At 43.0% G+C, this 23,579-nt stretch overlaps 2 protein-coding genes across 2 annotated transcripts in view; both read right to left on the reverse strand.

Annotated features, from left to right (window-relative positions):
• Window positions 1-1,561: 1,561 nt before the first annotated feature.
• LOC145351429 (protocadherin gamma-A6-like) lies at window positions 1,562-4,275 on the reverse strand. The gene has a single exon (XM_080201023.1). It carries the CDS (start codon window positions 4,196-4,198, stop codon window positions 1,916-1,918), a length of 2,283 nt encoding a protein of 760 aa, XP_080057149.1. The 5' UTR covers window positions 4,199-4,275; the 3' UTR covers window positions 1,562-1,915.
• Window positions 4,276-12,840: 8,565 nt separating this feature from the next.
• LOC145351640 (protocadherin Fat 4-like) overlaps window positions 12,841-23,579 on the reverse strand; it is a 46,491-nt gene continuing 35,752 nt past the window's right edge. The window contains exons 7-8 of the mRNA XM_080201202.1: window positions 20,170-20,224; window positions 12,841-15,607 (exon numbers count right to left, since the gene is read on the reverse strand). Coding sequence (XP_080057328.1) covers window positions 13,032-15,607; window positions 20,170-20,224 — 2,631 coding nt within the window. The 3' untranslated portion in view covers window positions 12,841-13,031. The remainder of the gene's footprint in view (window positions 15,608-20,169; window positions 20,225-23,579) is intronic.

Below are 23,579 nucleotides of genomic sequence, written 5' to 3' on the forward strand. Positions count from 1 at the left end.
GGGTTGTACTGGGGCTGCTCTTGGTTGTTCGAGATTGACCTAGTGCTTCATGTCATTAGTGTGTGCCTGAACTGGACCAGATACTGGGCAAGACGACAGCTCAGTGACTATCGCTGATTGCTGTGCAGACACATGGATTTGGGCCGATGTCCGTGGGAGTTTGCGCATTCTCCCCGTGCTTGCGTGGGTTTTCTCCGGGTGCTCTGGTTTCCTCCCACAGCCCAAAGATGTGCTGTTAGGCTGATTCGCAGTAATAAATTGTCCCTAAATCAGTTTCCCTCAATCTGGATGGCCATAAAACATTAGACAAGGGTCGTGGATGGAGAGGGGGACTGGTGGTATTGAGATGGCGGCGCGGGCTCGTTGGGCCGAAGGTCCTGTTTCCCGGGCTGTTTTTGTTCTTTTGTTCTTTGATAAACTGGACCTTTCGAAACGGCAGGCAGTGACACGTACGGTACCACAGGGCCTAGTGCTAGGATCTCAGATATTCACAACATTTATTAATAATGTGCACGAGTGAATTCAATGTAATATCTGTAAATTTGCAGATGACACAAAGCTGCGTGAGAGGAAGCTATGGGAAACGTGCAAAGTGACATGGATGTTCTTGTACACCAGTCACTGAAAGTACGCATTCAGATGCAGTGAACGGTAAAGAAGGCAAATATTATTCCGGCCTTCACAGCGACAAGATTCGAATATAGGAACAGGAATGTCCTGCTGCAATAATACAGAGCCTTGATGAGGCCACACCCTGAATATTGTGTGTAGTTTTGGTTAATTTATCTGAGGAAAGATAGTCTTGCTATTAAGGGAGTGCGGAGAGTGTTCACCAGACTGATTCTGGCACGGTGATTCTGACATGTAAGGGGACATTGAGGCTTCCCGATTATATTCGTTTAGAACAATGAGGGGGATATCATAGAAGTCTTTAAAATTCTAACCGGACGAGGCAAAAAAGATGTAGGCAAAATATTGCGGATTGCGGAGTTGTCCAGAACAAAGGGCCACAGTCCAAGAAAAGGGACTGTGATGAGGAGAAATATCTGCACCCATTGTGTCTGATCAACCTGTAAAATTCATGACCACAGAAAGCAGTTGCGACCAAAACATTGTCTGTTTTGAAGGAATTTGAGACAGTTTTCAGGGCAACTTAGATCAAAGGATATGGAGGAAAGCGGGATGAGGAACTTGAGCTGGATATTCAGCCACGATCATACTTCATGGTGGAGCAGGCTCCAAGCGCCGAATGACCTCATACTGCGGTTATGTTTTATGCTTCCATGTTTTCCGGTAGTCCTTTGTCGAAACTTCGTTCTAATCCAGGTTATTTTACAAATATTTGCCAGGTAGTAAAATATTTTATACTTTATCACAGTAATATGTTATAATCTGGTTGTAGTTTTCCGCCCATTTTGCGTCATTGTTAAACAGGTCACGGCAGCACCAAGTTACCCTAAGTATCCATTCGGCCAGTTATGAATTTTAAAAGCTTCAGCAATGACACTTTCCAATGTTATGAGGGAATAAGAGCATTTTAATCGCTTGTGTTGGCATTTAAAACAGCAAATATTAAAAGCAAATTATCCACATGCATTTAGGTACCAATGCCCCAAGGTCAGTTGTGCAGCTGACCTTGCAACGAAGTCAATTGTGTAGCTGAGGGAATAATTAATCTGCGGGATTCCATTCTGAGCGAAATCAGACCAGTTCCAGACGTGCCGCTTTGGCATCAAGGAGCCTTGTATTTTGCACCATATCGTTTCATTAATACCACTAGTAGTATCACAAGAACGATCATTTAGTTCCATAATAGAGATCTTCAAAGGGACAAGGTTTCATCAAATCACGAGGCAGGGACGGAAGGAACAAACGCTGCCAGTAATCCCGCTCTGCCTTGTCAAGCATTTAGAATTCAAGATTGTTCCTGAGACGGAGGCGGTGCGTAGGGCTTCAAATAAAGAAAATCGCTCTTTGCTGATTCCGGAGACAGACAAACTGCGTAATGGTGCGTTTCAGGCATGCGAATAATATCTCCAGCCGCAGTATAATTTAAATATTCTTTCGGTGTAGGTCTCGGGTCAAACTCACTCTGACAATCGTCCAGTCTATAGCAACAACTTGAGGAGTTGTAATCTTCAATAGGATTTCTGTCCTGTTTACATTTGATGCCAATCAACAAAATGATGGTTAGAAGAAATATAAAGGAAGTTGACCCTAAAATCACAATTAAATAAAGATTTATATCAGAGACATATTTAGGATTTGTCACTAAATTGCTGCTTTCCGAGTAAATTTCAGTAACATTTCCCAGGATTGAAAAGTTGATTGTAATAGTGCTGGAGAGACTCGGCTGTCCGTTATCCTTCACCAAGATGACCAGAGTTTGAGAGATGGCATCCTGATCCAAAATTCCTCGGGCTGTTCTGATTGCCCCAGAGTTCAGCCCCACGCTGAACAAACTGGGATCAGTGGCTTTCAGTACCTGATAGTGGAGCCGTGCGTTCTGACCAGAATCAGCATCAGTTCCGATTACCTTGGTGACCAAGTATCCCTGAGCCGCTGACTGAGGCACAATCTCCACTGCCGCTGATCCGCTCTGTGCTGAAGGTGAAACAATGACTGGAGCGTTGTCATTTTGATCCAGGATGATCACATTCAATGTTGCGCTGCTGCTCAGAGGCGGAACGCCAGCGTCTCGGGCTTGCACTTGAACCTGGAAGTTTTTGATTTGCTCGTAGTCAAAAGAGCGCAGTGCGTAAATGGTGCCGTTCATCGAGTTAAGAGTGAGGTAATTTGACAATGGCAAATCTTGGATACGAGTTTCTATGAAAGAGTAAGTGATGTAGGAATTCTGATCTAGATCAGGATCGAAGGCAGTCACTGCGAAAATGGAAGCACCAGGGGCGATGTTCTCCATCACATACACTGTGTCCATGGGGCGAGGAAATCTCGGGGCATTGTCGTTTATATCAGAGACGGATATTTGGATGGTTTTATTTGTTGATAGCGGAGGGGATCCCGAGTCCTTGGCTAATATTGCAATGTTGTATAATGGGGTGGTTTCACGATCCAACATGTCACTGGTTATTAATTGATAATGACCATTCGAAGATGTTTGCAATTTAAAGGGAACGTTCTTTTGGATCTCGCAGATCACTTCTCTATTTTTTCCAGAGTCGCGATCGATTACATTGATTAGAGCTGTCACAGTCCCGGGAGCAGCATCTTCAGGGATGACTTGGGAAAAGGACGTTAATAATGTCTCAGGGACGTTATCATTCACATCAATTACCTTCAACAACACTTTAGAATGTCCAGCAATTGCCGGTGAACCATTGTCGACAGCTTGAACATCAAGTGAATAACTGCTTGCTTCTTCATAATCAATTGTGCCTTGAACCCTAATCTCTCCTGTTCGCGGATCCAAATTAAACAGTTCTTGCATTTTCTCTGCAACGCGGTTACCGAAAGAATAAGTTACCTCCGCATTCGAACCTTCGTCTGGATCAGTGGCATGGACTGAAACCACCAAGGTCCCTCTGGGTGAATTCTCCGCCAGGCTGACCTTGTAGACCTTGCTATCGAACGCAGGCGCATTGTCGTTACTGTCCAGCACGGTGACGAGAATCCGAGCGCTCCCAGATCTGGGAGGATTCCCTCCGTCAGTGGCCGTCAGCATCAGCTGAAACGATGACTGCCGTTCGCGGTCCAATGACTTCTCCAACAACAACTCCACAATTTTACTACCGTCCTCTTCAGTCTCCACTTTTAGCCCGAAGTTCTCATTGGGACTGATGTTGTAACCGGTGACTGTATTTGTCCCCACGTCTGGATCAAGCGCGCTCTCTAGCGGAAAGCTGGAGCCTGGCGCCATGGTTTCGACCATTTGTAAGAAAATGTCACTCTCCGGGAAACTGGGCGAATTATCATTTATATCAAGAATCTCCACCTCACCGCGATACATCTGCAAAGGCTCTTCCACTACAATCTCGAAAGAGAGGTGACAAGCTGGTATCTGCCCACACACCTGCTCTCTATCTATCCTTTCTTTCGCAAATAAAATGCCGGTTTCTGAATTCACCTCCAAACATTGCCTTTTATCAGCAGAGGTTAATCGCAATTTTCGAGCTGACAGTCTCCGGATGTTCAATCCCAAATCTTCAGCGACATTCCCAACAAAAGCGCCAGAATTCATTTCTTCGCGAATGGAGTATTGAATTTTCCCGAAAACAAGATCCGATACAAAAAGAAGGAAAATTATTTCAAACACGGTCCGTCTGAATTTTAAGGCGTTGGTTAACCGTGGCTCTGCCATTGCCTGTTATATTTGGAGACGTGCAAAAATAAACCGGCAGTCTATTACGATCGAGCTCTTCCCGATCGCATAATCTACAAAATACCTTAAGAGCAGGAGACCCAGTGAATTGACAGAGACCTTTCCACAGAATGAACGCAGGCAGTGATTGCCCTTCCGCTCCTGTTCTGGTTCTGTGCGGGAGGAGGAGCAACAGATCTCTGGTTGGATGTGAGATCCTAATTGGACCACAGCGACACTGAGTCCCTGCCTATGATTACGCCAGTTTTTTTTCTTAAAGCGGCACAGTCTCTGATTTGGGGGTCTTCAATCCCGTTTATCCTTTTAACAGTGTACAACCAAAATATGCACACAACGGCATAAATTTCCGATTAGCAGCCTTTCAACATCGTCAATCACTGCTCTTTTAAAATGTAATGGAATCATAAGGTAGAGTCTTTCCATTTATTTCTTCGCCATACAATCTGCGACAAGACAATTTCAATATTTGTCACAACGGCATCATATGTTTGCCCCCGTAACACCAGATGATCCTGTTTTAATGAAATAAAAGGTTCCATACACATCATTGTATAAATGACCGTCTTCTAATTCTAAACCGTGAGTTCTTGACAGCTTTCGTAACGGACTTTTAGATGCTGTCAGAATCCTTTATCCAGATACAGAAATGCAATCGTGTTTTCAATCTACCCTTAATTATTTTTGACCAATGCACTTTAAGATAATTCAGAAAACATTGATCTGTAAACCAATAAGAAATATGATTTTGCAAACAAACACCTATAAGATATGTGAAGTACCTGACCAATTTGAAGTATCACATATCGCTGGTTTATAACACCAATTGGCCTTATCATGATTATTAACACGAGGAATAACAGATAACGGAATTACTGGAAATTATTAAACATTTGGAATAAGGGGCGACGGATATACAGGAACAATTAAGAAAGAATGTGAAGCAGGGTAAATAAAACAAATGCTATGCGAAGCAATTAAGACAATCTATGTAGCAATTACGCTTGGATTTCTAACGTAATGTTCAGAATGCAGATGATCTTAAATGAAATCCGATCTTGATGTTCGTATGATCATTGGCACATATTTGTCACATTTCCCTGCTGGCTATATTGATTATAATATGAATCAAATTGTGTTCTGAGGTCGGACATTCCCCTTGATTGTTACAGAGAATATTCTGAATGCATCCAGTATTTAGAGCTATTGCGGCAGACGATAATTTGGAGAATCTGAATACGTTTGTGCCTGACCACAGCCCACGGGAATCATAAACTAAAAATGAAGAGAGCGCCAAGAGTGTAAACATAACGGGAATGAGGTTCGAATTGAGATTACAGGAAATACAATTCCTGGGGTCAAAATTACGTTTCTACAAAAAAACTATTCCCTCTCATGTCAAAATTTGTCACCCTTTGTTACTTGGCTGCTTTCATTAAAATCACCATCTGCTTTTGTGAATGTTGTTTTTTTCTCAAATTATCTTCTTCATGCACTGCGAACGTCCAACGTCTGTAAGCATTCATCAGTTCACAACTTGCATAATACCACCTAGTTAGCACTCCGTCTAACGTTCAGTACTCTCCAAAAATGTTCATCTATTCATCACTCAAATTGAGACACCACGCTACGCAATATGAATGTCTTAATAGCTCCACGAATGTCATAGTCAGGCAAGCATCCCAACTGTCTACACCTGTGCCTTGCAACCAGAGGGCTTCTCAATACACTGAATGAACCATACAGCGGCCTGAGGCAAGGGTAAAGGAGGCGGGGTCTGCCTTCTAATCAACAGCTTTTAATGCATAGGCGTAGCAATGCTGCCAAGTTTCTGCTCCTGGACTTGGAATACCTGACCCTGAAATGTGCCCCTACTCCTTCCGAGGGACGACAACTCTGTTTTCCTGGCTGCAGTTTACATTCCAGCCCATGTGGATGTGAAGACATAAGAACATAAGAACTAGGAGCAGAAATAGGCCATGTGGCCCCTCGAGGATCCTTCAACATTCAGTAAGATCATGGCTGATTTTTTCGTGGACTCAGCTCCACTTATCCGCCCACTCACCAGAACACTTAATTCCTTTACTGTTCAAAAATGTATCTCTGCTTGCATTAAAAACATTCAATGAGGTACTCTCAACTTCTCCACTGGGCAGGGAATTCCACAGATTCACAACCCTTTGTATGAAGAAGTAATAAGAACATAAGGACATAAGAACTACGGGTAGGAGTAGGCCATCTGTCCCCTCGAGCCAGTTCCGCCACTCAATAAGATCATGGCTAATCTTTTTATGGACTCATCTTCACTTAACTGCCCGCTCACCATAACCCTTAATTCTTTTACTGTTCAAAAATGTATCTATCAGCTCCGGCCTAACATTGTTGTAATGAGCTTTCTCCCGATTTAGCACTTTAACTTGAGCACTGCACTTATCTTTATCCATCAGTGCCTTAAAACTTACTGAATTGTGGTCACTGTTCCAGAACTGCTCCCCTACTGAAACATTGACCACGTGGTCGGGCTCATTTCCCAATACCAGGGAACGGCCCCATTCCTAGTTCTATATACATACTGTTTCAGGAAGCCCTCCTGGATGCTCCTTACAAAATCTGCCCCAACCATGCCCCTCGCACTGAGTCCCAGTCAATACAGGGGAAATTAAAATCTCCCACCACAACAATCCTGATACTTTTGCGCCTTTACATAATCTGCCTACATATCTGTTCCTCAATCTCCCGCTGGCAGTCAAGTGGCCTATAGTAAACCCCTATATTGTGACTACACCGTGCCTATTCCTGAGCTCTGCCCATATTGCCTCACTGCATATGAGCCCTCCAAGGTGTCATCCAAGAGAACAGCTCTGATATGCGTGAAGGCATGTAGATTTGTCGGCATTAATTCACCCCGAAACAATCAATGCATCTATGACCATTTTGAGTAAGGTGTTAGCGATTGGATGCCTTCCACACTGGAAGACTTGACCAAATCATCACAAATGCCAGGTCAGTCGTCTTGAAACGCAACACGCAGAAAGGGATTTGCCCGAATGGGATACCTGGAGGAGCACCATTATTCCGTCAAAAGGCATCTCCAAGCTACATGGAGACACTACAACGGGTCGTGAACGAAGCCCAGTCCATCACGTAAACCAATGTCCCATCGATTGACTCTGGCTGCATTTTGCGGTGCCTTGGAAATGCACCCAGCATTATTAAGGACCCCACGCATGCCGGAAATGCACTCTGACACTATCTTCCGTGTGGGAAAACAACCAAAAATCTGAAGACATTTACCAAGCACTCAATAACAGCTTATTCACTGTTGCCATCATACTTTTAAATAGAACCTATCTCATATTAAGTTGATCTTTCTCTGTATCCTAGATGTGACTGTGATGCTACATTCTGCATTCTCTCCTTTCCTTCTCTATTCACGTTCTGCTTTGTCTGTGGAGCGCGCAAGAAACAATACTTCCCACTGCATACTAATACATGTGACAATAATAAATCAAATCAAAACAAATCCAATCAAAAATGTCTGTAGGCACGTTACAACTTATGAATCGTGCATTCTGACCAATGAATTGATAAGATTGACATAGACTTTTCCTAGCGGCATTGTGTAATTTTGGTCCATCTTATTTTACTGGGCGGGGAAGCAGAAGTTCAAACCTTCAGCTTTGTTCAAACAAAAATATATCTTGAGTTTTGATCGCTTTTTTTTAAGAATTACCTTAGCGGTTTTAAGCTTCGTTGTCTTTGTTGATATTCTGCCTTGGACACAGATTTATGGTGAACATAACGTTAGTTTTAAACCAAACGACTTCCCAGCGGCAGTTAGAAAGATTATGCTGACAGAATTTGATAACTAAACGAGTGGGAGATTGGTGTGGAGCATAAACAAATTCATGGACCTTTTGTCGTGAAATTCCTGTATCTGTGTCGGACATCCTATGCTGACTATGCAATTCTCTGTACTCTGTGATTGCAGAATATTACTGTAGTTATATAAGTCATGGGACTTACCTTCTCGGACTAGACACTGCCCGGCCTGCCGAGGACACCTGTACCAGGCAGTCAGCTGAGTTTGAAAATGAAATCCAGTAGTAATCTTAGAGGAAAACGGTAAATTATTTGGTTGGTGAAGAGCTGTTACGGGTTTTGTTTAAACGGTGTAAACGAAAAAAATATATCTAATTTTGAAGTAGCTCCTTGAATTTCCGTAAGCAAGACTGGAAATATGAAAGTTAAATCAAGTTCAAGTGAAATAAGGCGGAGAATAAAAAATATATAAGATAATGAGAGTGGATCCAGGAAGAAAAAAGAGAGACTAAGACTAGAGCCGGGGGTATTACAGGGTGCAAGAAAGTATTAATTTGAGAGCAGATTCCTAGCTTGGACTTTGGAGATCCCATGACGACGCCAGGATTCAAAAGTGAAACAGGGGAGTGGAATCAGCTGATTGGCTGAGAACGTTAGAGTTAGTGTTTACGACATTTTTAAAAGTATAGTTTGTGATTTCCTTATTTCGTGTTTTATAGATTGTAGTTACGGGGACAAGAGGAAAGGAGCCTAAGGTGATGTCATTTTACGCATCTTTTTAAATTTCAACAAAGGAATAAGTCCTGGCAGGGGAGTTCAAAGCCGTAGCTGCTCCTCCTGCCCTGCGTGGAATTCCTGGATCATTTCCAACGCCCAGAGCCAGTATATATGCAAGAACCTTCTCCAGATGCAGCTGCTTGAAGCCTGGGTTTTGGTGCTGGAGTGGCGCCTGGAGGAACTGTGCAGCATTGGTGAGGCAGAGAGCATTGTGGCGAGCACGAATGGCGAGGTGGTCATAATGCAGTGAAGACTCGACAGCCAGGAAGGGAATGGGTTACTATCAGTCAGAGCAAGAGGACGAGACAGGAAGTGCAATAATCTCTCGTGACCACTCCCCTCCAAAAGAAATAGACCATTTTGGATACTGTTCAAGGGGATGGCCTCTCACGGGAAAGCACTGACATACAAACACATTCCACCATGGTTGGCTCTGTCGGACAGAGGAGGAGTAAAAATTGTTATAGAGGTTTCAGTAGGAAGGGAGTAATCAGACATGTCTGTTGTTGCTGACGAGGCTCCAGGAAGGTATGTTGCCTCGCATGTTCTGGGGTCAAGGTTGTCTCAGAACGGCAACAGGACACTGTGGATTGGGATGGGGTGGGGGCGGAGTTAACATCCGATGATCGTGGTGCACACAGTTAAATTAAAGAAGAGCATAAAGCTCTGAAAGTAGAAAGTAGGGAATTTGGAAATAAGTTGAAGAGAAAGGCCTTAAAGATCACGCTATCAGGATTATATACCAGCGCCACCTAATCGTAGAATCCTACAGTACAGAAGAAGGCCATATGGCCCATCGCGCCTGCACTGACCGTACTTTCATTCTATCCACTCAACCCCATGCACTTACCTTAGCTAGTCCCCCTCACACTCAGGGACAATTTAGCAAGGCCAATCAACTTAACGTACGCATTTTTTTTGACTTTGGGAGGAAACTGGAGCATCCGGAGGAAACACACGCAGACACGGGGAGAACGGGCAGACTCACAGACAGTGACACAAACCAGGAATCAAACTCAGGTCACTGGCGCTGTGAGGCAGCAGTGCTAACCACTGTGCCACTGTGCCGCCTCCATGTCAGAGCAGAAAAAGTAGTACATGCCACATGCATGCATGGGTGAAGGAATGATACAAAAGAGTCAGATTTGAGGCATATCAGGGCTGGTCCTGTGGGAGATGGGGCGAGTAGAAATTGGACGGGTTGCACCTGGGCAGGACCAGGACTGACGTCCGAAGGTGAGTATTTGCTCGAGTGGTTGGGGTGGGTTTAAAGTAAAATGGTCTGGGGATGTAAACAAATGCAAGGGATTAGAGGAAGGACAAAGGTGGATAGGAATAAAAGAAAGAAGATGAATGAGAAGTATGATAGGGTGAGAAATCAAGGAACAGAATCAGCCTGGTACATAGGTAAAAACAATGGGAATGGGACAAGGAATCTTGAAATGCAAGTATTAGGGTTTTATGCCTTAATATGCGGAGTATCCACAATAAAGCTGATGAACTAATAAAGCAGTAGATCTAAATGTGTATGATGTAACCAAGATGAGAGGCAAATGAGTACATGGTGATCAGGGTTGAAAACTGAACATCCGGGATGTTCAAGTGTTTTGGAATGACAGACAAAACATACAGGTGGTTGCATTGCTCGTAGACAAGGAAATAATGCAATAGTGTGAAGAAATGTGGAATCTATATGGGTAAAGTTAAGAAACATCAAGAAGAAAATAACGTGAGTGGGTGTAGGATATAGACCAACAAATTTTAGTGCAGATGCTGCAAATGGCATTAAGCAGGATATTATGGAAGCATGCAATAAAGGAACATTTGTATTTATGGGTGATTGATTTGCATTTGGATTGGGCAAATCAAATTAGCAACAAGGCTATAGAGGAGGAATTCCTGGAGTGGTTTACTAGACCAATATATTGAGGAAACAACTAGAGAAAACGTTACCCTCGATTGATTGTTGTGTAATGAGAAAGTAATATTTGACAATCTGAATGTAAGGCCCCTGCAGAACAGTGATCATAATATGATAGAATTCTTCTTAAAGATGGAGATTGGTGTAGTTGCATCTGAGACTAGTATCCTGAAGCTAAATAAAGAAACGTCCGATGGTATTAGGCAAGCGTTGGCTCTGATGAATTGGAAACGTTATTTAAAGCGAAGACAGTGGATAGGCAAAGGCAAACATGCAGAAGCAGCATGGGTGAAAAACAATACTTGTTCTTTCCTATCTGGCGCTAAAATAAAATGAGAAAGGTTGTCAGACCATTGCTAAGAAGGTAATATTTGGAATAATATTCGATCAAAGGTTGAGGCATAACCACAGGCCCGAAAGAAAAATGCTGGAGCCCATTTTAAAAGGTTTCATGGCAGAACAATTGGAAAACTACGGCAGGATCAGACAAAATCAACATGGGTTTACGAAAGGAAAATCATGCTTGAGAAACGCACAGGAATTCTTTGAGAATATAACTAGCAGAATTGACGAGGGAGAGCCAGTGGCCTGGTCTGTTTGGATTTTCAAAGTCGCACATGTGCATAAGATTGGGAGTAGTGTCTTGAGATGGAGAGAAAACAGGTCGGCGACAGGAAACAATGCGTACTGATAAACTGGTCCTTTCGAAAAGGCAGGCAGTGGCACGTGGGGTACCACAGAGCGTAGTGCTAGGATCTCAGCTATTCACAATATATATTAAAAATGTACGCGAGTGAATTTAACATAATAACTCTAAATTTGCAGACAACACAAAGCTGCGTGAGGGTAAGCCATGGGAAATGTACAAAGTGACATGGATGTTCTTGTACACCAGTCACTGAAAGTAGGCATTCAGATGCAGTGAACGGTAAAGAAGGCAAATAATATTTCGGCCTTCACAGCGACAAGATTCGACTATAGGAACAGGAATGTCCTGCTGTAATACTACAGAGCCTTCGTGAGGCCACACCCTGAATATTGTGGGCAGTTCTGGTCTATTTATCTGAGGAAAGATGCTCTTGCTATTAAAGGAGTGCAGAGGAGGTTCACCACACCGATTCACCACACCGATGGCACGGCGATTCTGACATGGAAGGGGAGATTGGGGCTTCCCGATTATATTCGTTGGGAACAATGTGGGGAATATCATAGAATTCTATAAAATTCTAACCGGACGAGGCAAAAAAGATGTAGGCAAAATGTTGCAGATTGCGGGGATGTCCAGAACAAGGGGCCACAGTCCAAGAACAGGGACTGTGATGAGGAGAAATATCTTCAACTAGTGAGTCTGATGAATCTGTAAAATTCACTATCGCAGAAAGCAGTTGAGACCAAAACGTTGTCTGTTTTGTGGGGCAACGTAGGTCAAAGGATATGGGGAAAAGCAGGATGAGGAGCTTGAGTTGGATATTCACCCTCGATCATACTTAATGGCGGAGCAGGGTCCAAGCGCTGAATGACCTCATACTGCCGTGATGTTTTATGTTTCTATGTTTTCCGGTAGTCCTTTGTCGAAACTTCGTTCTAATCCAGGTTATTTTACAAATGTTAGCCAGGTAGCAAAATATTTTATACTTTATCACAGTAATATGTTATAATCTGGTTGTAGTTTTCCTCCGATTTTTTGCCGTTGTCGGGGCAGCATCAAGTTACCCTAAGTATCCATTCGGCCAGTTATGAATTTTAAAAGCTACAGCAATGACACTTTCCAATGTCATAGGGAATAAGAGCATTTTAATCGCTTGTGTTGGCATTTAAAATAGCAAACCGTAAAAGCAAATTACCCACATGCATTTAGGTACCAATGCCCCAAGGTCAGTTGTGCAGCTGACCTTGCAACGAAGTCAATCGTGTAATTGAGGGAATAATTAATCTGCCGGATTCCATTCTGAGTGAAATCAGACCAGTTCCAGACGCGCCGTTTTGGCATCATGGAGCCTTGTATTTTGCACCATGTCGTTCCATTAACAGCACTGACAGTTATATCACAAGAACGATCCTTTATTTCCGTAATAGAGATCCTCAAAGGGAGAAAGTTTCATCAAATCACGAGGCAGGGACGGATGGAGCGAACGCTGCCAGTAGTTCCGCTCTGCCTAGCCAAACATTTAGAATTTAATATTGTTCCTGAGACAGAGGCGGTGTGTAGGGCTTCAAATAAAGAAAATCGCTTTTTGCTGATTCCGGAGACAGACAGACTGCATAATGATGCGTATCAGGCACGCGAACAATATCTCCAGCCGCAGTATAATTTAAAGATTCTTTCGGTGTAGGTCTTGGGTCAAACTCACTCTGACGATTGTCCAGCCTATAGCAACAACTTGGAGAGTTGTAATCTTTAATTGTATTTCTGTCCTGTTTACATTTGATGCCAATCAATAAAATGATGGTTAGAAGAAATATAAAGGAAGTTGACCCTAAAATCACAATTAAATAAAGATTTATATCAGAAACATATTTAGGATTTGTCACTAAATTGCTACTTTCCGAATAAATTTCAGTAACATTTCCCAGGATTGAAAAGTTAATTGTAACAGTGCTGGAGAGACTCGGCTGTCCATTATCCTTCACCAAGATGACCAGAGTTTGAGTGATGGCATCCTGATCCAAAATTCCTCGGGCTGTTCTGATTTCCCCAGAGTTCAGTCCCACGCTGAACAAACTGGGATCAGTGGCTTTCAGTACTTGATAGTGGAGACGTGCGTTCTGACCAGAATCAGCATCAGTTGCGATTATCTTGGTGACCAAGTAACCCTGAGCCGCTGACTGAGGCACAATCTCCACTGCTGCTGATCCGCTCTTTGCTGAAGGTGAAACAATGACTGGAGCGTTGTCATTTTGATCCAGGATGATCACATTCAATGCTGCTCTGCTGCTCAGAGGGGGAACGCCAGCGTCTTGGGCTTGCACTTGAATCTGGAAGTTTTTGATTTGCTCGTAGTCAAAAGAGCGCAGTGCGTAAATGGTGCCGTTCATCGAGTTAAGAGTGAGGTAATTTGACAATGGCAAATCTTGGATACGAGTTTCTATGAAAGAGTAAGTGATGTAGGAATTCTGATCTAGATCAGGATCGAAGGCAGTCACTGCGAAAATGGAAGCACCAGGGGCGATGTTCTCCATCACATACACTGTGTCCATGGGGCGAGGAAATCTCGGGGCGTTGTCGTTTATATCAGAGACGGATATTTGGATGGTTTTATTTGTTGATAGCGGAGGAGATCCCGAGTCCTTGGCTAAAATTGCAATGTTGTATAAAGGGGTGGTTTCACGATCCAACATGTCACTGGTTATTAATTTATAATGACCACTCGAAGGTGTTTGCAATTTAAAGGGAACGTTCTTTTGGATCTCGCAGTTCACCTCTCTATTTTTTCCAGAGTCGCGATCGATTACATTGATCAGAGCTGTCACAGTCCCGGGAGCAGCATCTTCAGGGACCACTTGGGAAAAGGACTTTATTAATATCTCAGGGGCGTTATCATTCACATCAATTACCTGAATCAACACTTTAGAATGTCCAGCAATTGCCGGTGAACCATTGTCGACAGCTTGAACATCAAGTGAATAACTGCTTGCTTCTTCATAATCAATTGTGCCTTGAACCCTAATCTCTCCTGTTCGCGGATCCAAATTAAACAATTCTTGCATTTTCTGTGAAACGCGGTTACTGAAAGAATAAGTTACCTCCGCATTCGGACCTTCGTCTGGATCAGTGGCATGGACTGAAACCACCAAGGTTCCTCTGGGTGAATTCTCCATCAGGCTGACCTTATAGACCTTGCTATCGAACGCAGGCGCATTATCGTTGCTGTCCAACACAGTGATGAGAATCCGAGCGCTCCCAGATCTGGGAGGACTCCCTCCGTCAGTGGCCGTCAGCATCAGCTGAAACGATGACTGCCGTTCGCGGTCCAATGCTTTCTCCAGTAACAGCTCCACAATTTTATTACCGTCTTCCGCATTCTCCACTTTTAGCCCGAAGTTTTCATTGGGACTGATGCTGTAACTGGTGACTGTATTTGTGCCCACGTCTGGATCAAGCGCGCTCTCTAGCGGAAAGATGGAGCCTGGCGCCATGGTTTCGACCATTTGTAAGAGAATGTCACTCTCCGGGAAGCTCGGCGGATTATCATTTATATCAAGAATCTCCACCTCACCGCGATACATCTCCAAAGGTTCTTCCACTAGAATCTCGAAAGACAGGTGACAAGTTGGCATCTGCCCACACAGCTGCTCTCTATCTATCCTTTCCTTCGCAAATAAAATGCCGGTTTCTGAATTCACCTCCAAACACTGTCTTTTATCAGCAGAGGTTAATCGCAATTTTCGAGCTGACAGTCTCCGAATGTTCAATCCCAAATCTTCAGCGACATTCCCAACAAAAGCGCCAGAATTCATTTCTTCGCGAATGGAGTAATGAATTTTCCCGAAAACCAGATCCGATATGAAAAGAAGGAAAATTATTTCAAACACGGTTCGTCTGAATTTTAAGGCGTTGGTTAACCGTGGCTCTGCCATTGCCTGTTGTATTTGCAGACGTGCAAAAATAAACGCGCAGTCCATTAAGGTCAAGCTCTTCCCGATCGCATAATCTACAAAGTACCTTAAGAGCAGGAGACCCAGTGAATTGGCAGAGCCCTTTCCACAGAATGAACGCAGGCAGTGATTGCCTTTCCTTTCCTGTTCTGGTTCTGTGCGGGAGGAGGAGCAATAGATCTCTGTTTGGATGTGAAATCCCAATTGGACCACAGCGACACTGAGTCCCTGCCTATGATTACACCAGTTTTTTTGTTAAAGCGGCACAGTCTCTGATTTGAGGGCTTTCAATCCAGTTTATCCTTTTAACATTGTACAACGAAAATACGCACACAACGGCATAAATTTCCGATGAGCAGCCTTTCTATATCGTCAATCCTTTATAATGTAATGGAATTATAAGGTAGAGTCTTTCCAATTATTTCTTCGCCATATAATCTGCGACAAGACAATTTCAATATTTGTCACAGCGGCATCATATGTTTGCCCCACGTAACACCAGATGACCCTGGTTTATGAAGTAAAATGTTCCATACATTTCATTGTATCAATGACCGTCGTCTAATTATTTTCAAACTGTGAGTTTTTGACAGCTTTCGTAACGTACTTTTAAATGCTTTCAGAATCCTTTAGCCAGATACAGAAATGCAATCGTCTTTTGAATCTACCCTTAATTATTTTTGACCAAAGCACTTTAAGATTATTCAGAAAACATTGATCTGTAGACCAATAAGAAACATCATTTTGCAAACAGACATCTGGAAGATATGTGAAGCATCTGACCAATTTGAAGTATCACATATCGCTGGTTTATAACACCAATTGGCCTTATCATGATTATGAACACTAGGAATAACAGATAACGGAATTAGTGGAAATTATTGAACATTTGTAATAAGGGGCAACGGATACACAGAAAGAATTAAGAAAGAATGTGAACCAGGGTAAATAAAACCAATGCTAAAGTAAGCAATTAAGACAATCTATATAGCAGTTATGCTTGGATTTCTAACGTAATGCTCAGAATGCAGATAATCTTAAATGAAATCCGATCTTGATGTTGGTGAGTAAATCATTGGCACATATTTGTCACATTCCCCTGCTGGCTATATTGATTATAATATGAATCAAATTGTGTTCTGTGGGTCGGACTTTCCACCTGATTGTTGCAGAGAATATTCTGAATGCATCCAGTATTTCGAACTATTGCGGCAGACGATAATTTGGAGAATCTGAATATGTTTATGCCTGATCACAGCCCACGGGAATCATAAACTAAAAAAGAAGAGAGCGCAAAGAGCGTAAACATAACGGGAATGAGGCTCGAATTGAGATTACAGAAAATACAATTCCAGGGGTCAAAATTACGTTTTTACATAAAACCTATTCGCTCTCATGTAAAAATTTGTCACCCTTTGTTAGTTGGCTGCTTTGATTAAAATCACCATCTGCTTTTGTGAATGTTTTTTTTTCTCAAATTATCTTAAACATAACGGGCATGAGGCTCCAATTGAGATTACAGAAAATACAATTCCAGGGGTCAAAATTACGTTTTTACGTAAAAACTATTCGCTCTCATGTAAAAATTTGTCACCCTTTGTTACTTGGCTGCTTTCATTAAAATCACCATCTGCTTTTGTGAATGTTTTTTTTCAAATTATCTTCTTCGTGCACTGCGAACGTCCAACTTCTGTAAGCATTCATCATTTCACAGGTTGCATAATACCATCAAGTGAGCACTCCGCCTAACGTTCAGTACTGTTCAAAAATGTTAATCTATTCATCACTCAAATTGAGACACCACGCTGCGCAATATGAATGTCTTAATAGCTCCACGAATGCCATAGTCAGGCAAGCATCCCAACTGTTTACTCCTGTGCCTTGCAACCAGAGGGCTTCTCAATACACTGAATGAATCATACGGCGGCCTGAGGCAAGGGTAAAAGAGGCGGGGTCTGCCTTCTAATCAACAGCTTTTAATGCATAGGCGTAGCAATGCTGCCAAGTTTCTGCTCCTGGACTTGGAATACCTGACCCTGAAATGTGCCCCTACTCCTTCCGCGGGATTCCAACTCTGTTTTCCTGGCTGCAGTTTACATTCCAGCCCATGTTAATGTGAAGACATCAGAACATAAGAACTAGGAGCAAAAGTAGGCCATCTGGCCCCTCGAGCCTCCTTCGACATTCAGTAAGATCATGGCTGATTTTTTCGTGGACTCAGCTCCACTTACCCGCCCACTCACCAGAACACTTAATTCCTTTACTGTTCAAAAATGTATCTCTGCTTGCATTAAAAACATTCAATGAGGTACTCTCAACTGCTCCACTGGGCAGGGAATTCCACAGATTCACAACCTTTTGTATGAGGAAGTAATAAGAACATAAGGACATAAGGACATACTAGGAGCAGGACTAGGCCATCTGTCCCCTCGAGCCAGCTCCACCGTTCAATAAGATCATGGCGAATCTTTTTGTGGATTCAGCTCCACTTACCTGCCTGCTCACCATAACCCTTAATTTTTTTCACTGTTCAAAAAAGTATCTATCGCTTCCTGCCCAACATTGTTGTAATTAGCTTTCCCCCAATTTAGCATCTTAACTTGAGGACCGCACTTATCTTTATACATCAGTACCTGAAAGCTTACTGAATTGTGGTCACTGTTCCTGAACTGCTCCCCTACTGAAACATCGACCACCTGGTCGGGCTTATTCCCCAATACCAGGGAACGGCCCCATTCCTAGTTCTATATACATACCGTTTCAGGAAGCCCTCTTGGATGCTCCTTACAAACTCTGCCCCATCATATTTTGGCCCTGGAGGGAGTGCAGAGGAGGTTTACTAGGCTGATACCGGAGTTGAGGGGGTTGAGCTATGAGGAGAGGCTGAATAAACTAGGCTTGTACTCGTTAGAGTTTAGAAGAATGAGGGGAGATCTCATTGAGACGTATAAGATGATGAATGGGATGGATAGGATAGAGGTAGAGAGACTCTTCCCGCTCAAAAAAGACAGTAGGACTAGGGGGCACAGCCTCAAGATAAAGGGGAGGCGGTTTAGAACGGAGTTGAGGAGGAACTTCTTCACTCAAAGGGTGGTGAATCTCTGGAATTCTCTGCCCGTTGAAGTGGTGGAGGCTGCCTCGCTAAATATTTTTAAGAAGCGGGTTGATGGGTTTTTGATAAGAGAAGGGATTAAGGGTTATGGGGAGAGGGCGGGAAAGTGGAACTGAGCCACAACAGATCAGCCATGATCTTATTGAATGGCGGGGCAGGCTCGAAGGGCTAGATGGCCTACTCCTGCTCCTATTTCTTATGTTCTTATGTTCTTATCCGTGCCCCTAGCACTGAGTCCCAGTCAATGCAGGGGAAATTAAAATCTCCCACCACAACAATCCTGATACTTTTGCAACTTTTCATAATCTGCCTACATATCTGTTCCTCAATCTCCCGCTGGCAGTCGAGTGGCCAATAATAAACCCCCATATTGTGACTACACCGTGCCTATTCCTGAGCTCTACCCATATTGTCCCACTGCATATGAGCCCTCCAAGGTGTCCTCCAAGAGAACAGCTCTGATATTCGTGAAGGCATGTAGATTTGTCGGCATTAATGCACCCCGAAAAACTCAATGCAATCTATGACCATTTTGAGCAAGGTGTCAGCGACTGGATGCCTTCCACACTGGAAGACTTGGCCAAGTCATCACAAATGTCAGGTCAGTCGTCTTGAAACTCAACACACAGAAAGCGATTGGCCCGAATGGGATACCTGGAGGGGCACCATTATTCCTACAAAACTCATCTCCAAATTACATGGAGAAACTACAAAGGGTCGTGAACGAAGCCCGGCACATCACGTAAACCAATGACCCATCGATTGACTTTGGCTGCATTTTGCGGTGCCTTGGAAATGCAGCCAGCATTATTAAGGACCCCACGCATGCCGGAAATACACTCTGAAACTATCTTCCGTGTAGGAAAACATACAAAAATCTGAAGTCATTTACCAACCACACAAGAACAGCTTCTTCCCTGTTGCCATCAGACTTTTAAATAGAACCTATCTCATATTAAGTTGATCTTTCTCTGTATCCTAGCTGTGACTATGATACTACATTCTGCATTCTCTCCTTTCCTTCTCTATGCACGTTCCGCTTTGTCTAAGTAGCGCGCAAGAAACAATACTTCCCACTGCCTACAAATACATGTGACAATAATAAATTAAATCAAAACAAATCCAATCAAAAATGTGTGTAGGTATGTTGCAACTTATGAATCGTGCATTCTGACCAATGAATTGATAAGATTGACATAGACTTCTCCGGGCTGCACTGTGTGATTTTGATCCATCTTATTTTACTGGGCTGGGAAGCAGAAGTTCAAACCTTCAGCTCTGTTCAAACAAAAATATATCATGAGTTTTGATGGTGTTTTAAAGAATTATCTTGGAGGTTGTAAGCCTTTGATGATATTCTGCCTTGGACCCAGATTTATGGTGAACATAACGTTAGTTCTAAACCAAGCTATTTCCCAGCGGCAGTTAGAAAAATTACGCTGACAGAATTTGATAACTAAAGGAGGGGGAGACTGGTGTGGAGCATAAACAAATCCATGGACCTTTTGTAGTGCAATCCCTGTTTCTGTGTCGGTCATTCTATGCAATTCTCTGTATCCTGTGATTGCAGAATATTACGGTAGCCATATAAATCATGGGACTTACTTTCTCGGACCAGAGACTGCCCGGCCTGTCGAGGACACGTGTACCAGGCAGTCAGCTGAGTTTAAAAATTAAAACTAGGAGTAATCTTACAGGAAACCGATAAATTATTTGGTTGGTGAAAAGCTGTTAGGGATTTTCTTTAAATGGTTTAAACGAAAAAACATATATAATTTTGAAGTAGCTCCTTGAATTTCCATAAGTAAGATTAGAAATATGAAAGTTAAATCAAGTTCAAGTGAAATAAGGTAGAAAATAAAAAATATATAAGGTAAATAGAGTGGATCCAGGAAGAAAAAAGAGAGACTGAGACGAGAGTGGGGAGTATTACAGGGTGCAAGAAAGTATTAATTTGAGAGCAGATTCCGAGCTTGGACTTTGGAGATCCCATAACGACGCCAGGATTCAAATGTGAAACAGGGGGAGTGGAATCAGCTGATTGGCTGAGAACGTTAAAGCTAGTGTTTACGACATTTTTAAAATTATAATTTGTAATGTCCTTATTTTGTGTTTTATAGATTGTAGTTACCAGAGGAAAGGAGCCTGAGGTGATGTCATTTTACGCATCTTCCTAAATTTCAACAAAGGGATAAGTCCTGGCAGGGGAGTTCAATGCCATAGCTGCTCCTCCTGCCCTGTGTGGAATGCCTAGAACATTTCCAACGCCCAGAGACAGTAAGTATGCAAGAAGCGCCTCCAGATGCAGCTGCTTGAAGCCTGGGTTTTAGTGCTGGAGTGACGCCTGGAGGAACTGTGCAGCATTGGTGAGGCAGAGAGCATTGTGGCGAGCACGAATGGAGAGTGGGTCATAATGCAGATGAAGACTCGACAGGCGGGAAGGGAATGGGTTACTATCAGGCAGAGCAAGGGGACTAGACAGGAAGTGCAAAAATCTCTCGTGACTACTCCCCTCCTAAAGAAATAGACCATTTTGGATACTGTTCAAGGGGGTGGTCTCTCACGGCAAAGCACAAACATCCAAACACATTCCGCCATGGTTGACTCTGCTGGACAGAGGAGGAGTAAAATGTGTTACAGACGTTTCAGTAGTATGGGGAATAGACAGGCATGTCTGTGGTTGCAAACGAGACTTCAGGATGGTATGTTGCCTCGCATGTTCTGGGGTCAAGATTGTCTCAAAACGGCGACAGAACACTGTAGATTGGGATGGGATGGGGGCGGAGTTATCATCCGATGATTGTGGTGCACACAGTTAAATTACAAAAAAGAATAAACCTCTGAAAGTAGAATGTCGCGAATTTGGAAATAAGTTGAAGAGAAAGGCCTTAAAGATCAGGATTATACACCAGTGCCACCTAATCGTAGAATCCTACAGTGCGGAAGAAGGCCATATGGCCCATCAGGCCTGCAGTGACCGCACTTTCATTCTATCCACTCACCTCCATGCATTTACCTCAGCTAGCCCCCCTCACATTAAGGACAATATAGCAAGGCCAATCAACTTAACGTACGCTTTTTTTTTACTTTGGGAGGAAACTGGAGCACCCGGAGGAAACACACGCAGACACGGGGAGAACGTGCAGTCTCACAGACAGTGACACAAACCAGGAGTCAAACTCAGGTCACTGGCGCTGTGAGGCAGCAGTGCTACCCACTCTACCACTGTGCCGCCACGATGGTCAGAGCAGAAAAATAGTACATGCCAGATGCATGCATGGGGGAAGGAATGATACAAAGGGGAAGGAGTCAGATTTCAGGCGTGTCAGGACTGGTCCTGTGGGAGATGGGGCGAGTAGAAATTGGAGGGGTTGCACCTGGGCAGGACCAGGACGGATATCCGAACGTGAGTATTTGCTGGAGTGGTTGGGGATGGTTTAAAGTAAAATGGTTTGGGGATGTAAACAAATGCAAGGAGTTACTGGAAGGACAAATGTGGATAGGAATAAAAGAAAGAACATGAATGAGAAGTATGATAGGGTGAGAAATCAAGGAACAGAATCAGCCTGGTACATAGGTAAAAACAATGGGAATGGGACAGGGAATCTTAAAATGCAAGTATTAGGGTATCGTGCCTTAATATGCGGAGTATCCACAAAAACGTTGATGAACTAATAATGCAATAGGTCTAAATGTGTATGATGTAACCGAGGTGAGAAGCAAATGAGTACATGGTGATCAGGGTTGAAAACTGACCATCCGGGATGTTCAAGTGTTTAGTAATGACAGACAAAACATAAAGGTGGTTGCATTGCTAGTAAACAGGGAAATAATGTAATAGTGAGGAACAATGTGGAATTTATATGGATAGAGTTAAGAAACATCAAGGAGAAAATAACGTGAGTGGGTCTAGTGTACAGACCCCCAAATTTTAGTGCAGATGCTGCAAATGGCATTAAGCAGGACATTAGGGAAACATGCAATAAAGGAATATTTGTATTTATGGGTGATTGATTTGCATATGGATTGGGCAAATCAAATTAGCAACAAGGCTATAGAGGAGGAATTCCTGGAGTGGTTTACTAGGCCAATATATTGAGGAACCAATTAGAGAAAACGTTATCCTAGATTGGTTATTGTGTAATGAGAAACGAATATTTGACAATCTGAATGTAAGGCCCCTGCAGTTCAGTGATCATAATATGATAGAATTCTTCTTAAAGATGAAGATTGGTGTAGTTGCATCTGAGACTAGTATCCTGAAGCTAAATAAAGAAACGTCCGATAGCACTAGGCAAACGTTGGCTCTGATGAATTGGAAACGTTATTTAAAGGGACGACAGTGGATCGGCAAAGGCAAACACGCAGAACACGCATGGGTGAACAGCAATACTTGTTCTTTCCTATCTGGCGCTAAAATAAAATGAGAAAGGTTGTCAGACCATTGCTAAGAAGGTAATATTTGGAATAATATTCGATCAAAGGTTGAGGCATAACCACAGGCCCGAAAGAAAAATGCTGGAGCCCATTTTAAAAGGTTTCATGGCAGAACAATTGGAAAACTACGGCAGGATCAGACAAAATCAACATGGGTTTACGAAAGGGAAATCATGCTTGACAAACGCACAGGAATTCTTTGAGAATGTAACTAGTAGAATTGAGGAGGGAGAGCCAGTGGCCTGGTCTGTTTGGATTTTCAAAGTCGCACATGTGCAAAAGATTGGGAGTAGTGTGTTGAGATTGAGAGAAAACAGGTCGGCAACAGGAAACAATTCGTACTGATAAACTCGCCCTTTCGAAATGACAGGCAGTGGCACGTGGAGTGCCACAGAGCCTAGAGGTAGGATCTCAGCTATTGACCATATATATTAAAAATGTAGGCGAGTCATTTAATGTAATAACTCTACATTTGCAGACAACACAAAGCTGCGTGAGGGTAAGCCATGGGAAATGTGCAAAGTGACATGGATGTTCTTGTACACCAGTCACTGAAAGTAGGCATTCAGATGTAGTGA

The sequence above is a fragment of the Carcharhinus amblyrhynchos genome, chromosome 13, assembly GCF_965287045.1.
Source record: "Carcharhinus amblyrhynchos chromosome 13, sCarAmb.v2.hapA, whole genome shotgun sequence".
In the NCBI taxonomy this organism is placed as follows: domain Eukaryota; kingdom Metazoa; phylum Chordata; class Chondrichthyes; order Carcharhiniformes; family Carcharhinidae; genus Carcharhinus; species Carcharhinus amblyrhynchos.

Excerpts from the sequence above, each read along its gene's own strand:
- LOC145351429 (XM_080201023.1), bottom strand. The coding sequence starts at position 4,198 with ATGAATTCTGGCGCTTTTGTTGGGAATGTCGCTGAAGATTTGGGATTG.